At 39.7% G+C, this 5,822-nt stretch overlaps 1 protein-coding gene across 7 annotated transcripts; it reads left to right on the top strand.

Moving 5' to 3' along the window:
• Positions 1 to 399: 399 nt before the first annotated feature.
• LOC119270613 (syntaxin-61-like) lies at positions 400 to 5,435 on the top strand. Of its 7 annotated transcripts, none has more exons than XM_037552626.1 (9): positions 400 to 565; positions 697 to 759; positions 1,690 to 1,832; positions 1,941 to 2,706; positions 2,992 to 3,105; positions 3,257 to 3,370; positions 3,738 to 3,892; positions 4,292 to 4,382; positions 4,532 to 5,435. In XM_037552626.1, exons 4-9 carry the CDS (start codon positions 2,686 to 2,688, stop codon positions 4,706 to 4,708), a joined length of 672 nt encoding a protein of 223 aa, XP_037408523.1. In that variant the 5' UTR covers positions 400 to 565; positions 697 to 759; positions 1,690 to 1,832; positions 1,941 to 2,685; the 3' UTR covers positions 4,709 to 5,435. The 7 variants fall into 7 exon arrangements, with proteins under 7 accessions (XP_037408523.1, XP_037408522.1, XP_037408524.1 ...); XM_037552625.1 differs by having other exon boundaries at positions 1,683 to 1,832; XM_037552627.1 differs by having other exon boundaries at positions 1,680 to 1,832.
• The last annotated feature ends 387 nt before the right edge of the window (positions 5,436 to 5,822 follow it).

Raw genomic sequence — 5,822 nt, 5'->3', positions numbered from 1 at the left:
TAGATTACTTCTAAGGAGTACAATTGCATTGTTCTATCCATTTGATGGATTCGGCATCTCAATCTTTAGTAATCCATTGATATGCTTAATACTGGCTAGAATGTTCTCACAGCTTCAACAACACAGATTGCTTCGTATGTAGTCACTTGTTGAAATGCCAAGAAAGACAAGTATTTAGGAACGGAGGGAGTAGAATGGAACACATGCTTTCTCGTGGTTTCTAGAATGAAAAATTTTAGTAGGCCTTGTCCGCACCTGCATTGCGTTAAAGCCTCAACACCCGAAAAGGAGGAGCAGCCCCAAGTGGAGGGAAAAGCCGGAGTTCCTCTGACCGTCCACAGTGAAAGATAATAGAGTCCAACGATTTAGCCGTGCCTCGATCCTTTATAAAGTGCTCTTGCTCGGGGTGCACAGGGCATCACACCACCACATCACTCTGTTCCCTAGCTTCTCTCGTGCTTGTGATGGTGTGAACCATAGGTGGCCTTCCCAAGCTGCTCCTCTCTCATCTCTACAGCCAGCAAGCCCGAAGCAGCAGCCAGCAGGAGTCCCTCGTCGGTCGACCGTGAGTTGCTCTCTCCCTCGCTCTATCTCATCTCATATACTTGTTTCAATTTCCAATCCCCTTACTCACGACTGAACATCTATCTTCTCCTCTCCTTTTGTGTTCCCCGTCTCGAATTGGATCGGCAGCAGTGATCTCCGCCATCATCGCAAGCTCTCGTTACCTGCCTCATAGCATACAGTCGCTGAATCAAGGTGACCTCTCATAGTCTCGTGTTTCTTTTTGAGGATGAATTGATGGTTCTTTGCATTGGCCCGTTCTTCTTTACTCTTTCTCTTTTATTGTTTAGCTATGTGCAAAGATGCTTTTCCGGATTATGTAGCAGCCTGGAAGCCTTCCATTTCCAGACATTAGTGTTTGCTACACTAGCTTACAGAACCCAGCCCTTAACTACCGAACCCAGTGTGGACCATGAAGCACGATCATGGCGTACTCTGTAGTTGGGCTGACCACTTAATCCATATGTTTAGATCAAGTCTGCCCGTGCAAGTTCTTAATTAGGTCCACGGATGTTAGTTTGGTACATTAGCACAGAACTCTAGAATAGTAACGGGCTTTCTTTTAGCTTAAATGGAAGAGGCTTTCTGATGATGCGTGGAAAATAATAGATCGACTTACTTCTTAGTAAGCCTCGTATGGTCGTCTTAAGGCCCGACAAAATGACTCATGTAACTTTTAAATAAGTTTTTACCAAAATGGTTACCAATAAGATGACAGGTAAATGTATGTATAAAAACTTGCTAAGATTTTAGTACACCAACATAATAATAGGCATGCAGTCACATGCTAATATGCTAGAATGTCTATGTCCCCTTTGCAACGCATGGACAATTATTTACTAGTATATAATTAATTTGAGATTATGAAGAGGGCGATCCAATTTGTAATTAGTACATTTTTTTTTTGATACTCAACTTAATTTGGGGCTATTAATTTGTCGAAAATAGTATATCTTGTATGTATATCTTTTTTCATCAATAAGTTTGTACAATACTAGAAGGATGTCATGCATACCATAAAGAAAAATATAAGGGTGTCACACATTAATTACCGAAGATATATGGTAATAAAAAGAGAAAGATTTGTTTCTATATATATATGAACCATGGATCAGAAGGCTGCAGGTCAACCGAAGACACATCCTATCATTCTTGGATCAGATTAAAATTGCGATCGTGATCGATTGGCTGCATCATGGGAGACTGCACTAAGCGCGTTAACGCACTGTTGCTACTTCTTCTCGTATGCTTCGCTATTCATGGGCAGTGTAAGTGGCACCATATTTCCCTATCGATCGATTATTTAACTCTACTTTCGTTTAGTTTCTTTTATTAGTTTTGAATATTGATGGTTTATTTGTCGTAAACTTTTATAGTTGAAGTCATCGGTGTCAATGGCGAGCGTATTCCTCCGTGGTGCACAAAGAGTGCAACTATACCAATCTGCAACCCGGATAAATATAGATGCTATTGTTGTGTAGGCAATTGGCAATGCTACAAAACAATGGACGAGTGTAGAGCCAAGTGTGCATATTTACCTCCCTCCTCTTCCTCTGTACTTCCATGAAACCGGATTCTTATCATGAGCTGGAAGAAAAATGAATAAGATCCAGACAACAAACAATTTGCTATGAACTTATTTGGCAATTATTCTTTGCAGTTTTTGGTTTGCGAATTCCATGTTGTACTCCATGCAACATAAATATTGTTCTGTTAGAAAATATGCTAGATCGAAATTAATTAACTGAGTATATTAGAACATAATTGCTATTTCACATCTAGATGTAATATACTTATCTCACATCTAAGTGCAGTACCGTTCGATGTGTTTCTGCTTGATTTTTCGTGCGAGCTTCTGATCCCCGTCCAGCGCTCGCACCCCGCGCTGGTGTGGCTCGCATCGGCCCGTTTGTCGTCGTTGTTTCACGTTTTTTTGTTGTGGCCCATTGTTATACTTCGGCCTTGGGCCCGTTTCTGTTTGTTTGTCCGGAGTTGTTTCCCCAAAGGAGATGCAGGGCGTTCTTCAGCCCGTTCCTCTTCTCACTCCATTCCTCTCTCTCATCCATCTGCGAGCGACGGGAGCATGAAGGAGAAGGTGGCCAGGTCGCTCTGGGAGAAGAGATGGAAGGGCAGTGGGATGAGGTGAGTACAGCAGAGGAGACGAGGCGAGTAAGGACAGCAAGAAGGAGAAGTTGGATTTATAGCTGAAAAGTTGAATATTTACATACAGTACTTGTGCTGCTATGTCTCTTATACTTTCAGAAACAGATGAATTTATCTGTCCTGTTCTGTTAAACCTGAAGATAAAACTCATATGTATATGTTGGTTAACTCTCCCATATCTTTAGAAACATACTGCATCATCAAACTGCATGTGTCTGTGTTCTTTTTGTGGTCCTGAGGATAAAGATCATCTTTACTTCGCAGATCGGTAAGCTGCAGACTACTTTCCATTGGTGGGGGCAAGTTTCTTCAAACACTGGAGAATATGTTCAACTAACAAAAGAGCTTCTCACCAGCTGTGAAAGCATTGAGTGGCAGGTATAACAACTCAGCAAAACAGCACCAATAATCACTTTGATCTTCATTCGATACTAATCTATATGGCAGGATATGCATCTGATTTATCGAGTCTAAACTTTTTATTGCCATATATTTATTCTGGCCTGACTAGTTTTTGTTTATGTTTGAGGTGGATGAGTTGGAAAAGACAATTTCAGTTGCATCAAGGGATCCAGCGTATTATGGACTCGATGAAGTTGAACTCTCCAGACGACAGAACTGGACCGGCTCTGCTCGTAATCAGGTATTTCTTTATGTGTTCCATCATTTATTTACATACTTCGTCTGCCTTTGTTATAATAACTGGACTGGCTTGAGGATTGTTCCTGAACAAGTTATACTACAGATTTCTTTCATTGTTTTTCTTCTAGCTATGTCATAGGATTACCAATGAGGCACATCCGCACATGTGTTATCTCCCTTTTTAGAACAAAAATGTGGTACACTTGAGCATGCATGGACGGCACTATTACAGCTGAATATGACGATATCCTTTAGCCTGTAAAAGAGGAGACAGATGGGAATGACATTTATGTTAGTGTGCTTTTATCTTTACGATTGGCAAAGTGAAGACTATTTATTTTCGATTCATATCTTTGGACAACCACCAGATTGGTACTGTAAAAAGAGCTGTTGAAAAGGGGAAGAGTAATCCTGCAATGGCAAGATATCAGGACAATGACACAAGCAGAACTAACTACTATTCTTCCCAAGACAATGATGACTATATTGCTTCAGAATCAGATAGAGAGCTTCTACTAATGAGGTGAGTTTGCTCACTCTTACTTTTACTACTCATATACTGTACAAATATGTTGGTTAGAAACATGTGCTCCAAAAAAAGAAACTTATTATCTGTTCAATATGAGTAGGATTACTCAAGATTCCCCTTGTATGTAAGTAGGTGGTGTTTAATTTAAAGTTATGGTGTTCTATGCATGCTAACCATTTTTACTAAGGTTTTTTCAATGAAACACCCTAATTAGTAGAAATATCATGTTTACATTCTATTTAGTGTCTTTGTTGCTCCTCCTCGATAATACAACCTTTTCATGAACTGAATCATCTTATCTGTACGTGCCCATTCTCGTGCCGCCCTTGAGAGACCTGTATGAGTATGCTCTTGGTTATCGTTAACTAACTCTTTTTACTGAATTTCTTTTAGGCAGCAGGATGATGAACTCGATGAGCTCAGTGCGAACGTTCAGAGGATTGGAGGTGTAGGGCTTACCATACACGAAGAACTATGTGGACAGGTAGTTGCCACTGACTGGCAAGCAGACTTCTAGGTTGCTGCATGGGCGTGCAGTTGTTTTTCCGTTATGCATGTAGCGACATAAAAATGTGCATGTTAGCATGTTACTGGCAGAGGAAGTAACTGGAGTACATGCTACTGTTTTCACAGGAAAGGATCCTCAACAACCTAAGCCTGGAGATGGAAACTACTTCCAACAGGCTCGACTTTGTGCAGAAACGAGTGGCGATGGTGATGAAGAAGGCCGGCATCAAAGGGCAAATCATGCTCATCCTCTTCCTGGTGGTCCTCTTCATCATACTCTTCGTTCTAGTGTTTTTGACATAGCAATATACCACTACTTGTATGGACGCGGATTTTTAGAGCTTAGGCTCATGGACACCTTCTATCCATACCTTCAATATAGCTTTGAGATCCGTGCTAGACAACTAACTTACAACGTGAAATTTTCTCTTTTTCGTTGCTTCCAAATAAAACAACATATGAACTTCAACCTTTGCAATATAGCAAAATATTCTTATTACAACGAGAGAAAAAACTTATAGATTTTGTTACTTGTATAGCGTATAGTGTACGTATGTCCGTGTACCTGCTTACTGTAAGTTGTTTTCCACATTAAGCATTCTGCCTGTCGGCTGTGTTCCACGTTTAAAAGAAAAATCTCTTGCGGTTGTGCTTGTTCTATCAAGCTTGAGATTATCAATTTAGCATTGCTTAGAGACGATAGAAGTATTGACAGTTGGGAAACATAGATAGTCTCCCCATAAAATAGATAATGTTGTAGTAAGCACCTATCTGAACACTCAATCGGCATCAAAAGATGGCTTGAAAAAGGTACCTCAAATATATCTACGAATCCGATGAACCAAAAGTGCTATTCCGGCGTGTAAGCTTCTCGTAAAACTAGTATGTAAGAATAAGATTGCTCTTTTCTTTTTCCTGTGGTTGTGTTGCAATACAATTTGGGTACCATTTACTAGGTACCTTCTCATATCTACATACAACATGGATTGTACATGGACCCTCATCGCCCATATAAGCCAAAATTATGTCATTTCCATTACTCTCTCACGAGAACGTACAAGTACTGAAATTACTTCTGAATTTGGATTTGTGTGGATTGTCTTTAGAATACAATTGGATTTCAGGATTTGCGGGAAACATCTGTGTATGACTGAATATCTGTAAAACTGATGTGAAAATTCACCAACACTATGTTGCAATGAATAAAATTGTGAAATTCGGTGAAGTGCCGGTGGAATGATTCCAAAATCGGTGAAATTGTTTATATTCCATAAAACGTTTTAAATCTAAATAAAAAATTACATGAGTTATCTAACACTTTTTGAAACTTTTGTGAAAAAATTGTTGAAATGGAACTGAAGCCAAAGAATATGCAAGAATGAAAGCTCCGATTGCTATACTCTAGTAATCATAATTT

The sequence above is a fragment of the Triticum dicoccoides genome, chromosome 3A, assembly GCF_002162155.2.
Source record: "Triticum dicoccoides isolate Atlit2015 ecotype Zavitan chromosome 3A, WEW_v2.0, whole genome shotgun sequence".
Classification (NCBI taxonomy): Eukaryota; Viridiplantae; Streptophyta; class Magnoliopsida; order Poales; family Poaceae; genus Triticum; species Triticum dicoccoides.
Note: the sequence above shows the minus strand (reverse complement) of the source record. Positions and strands in the feature narration are given on the sequence as shown.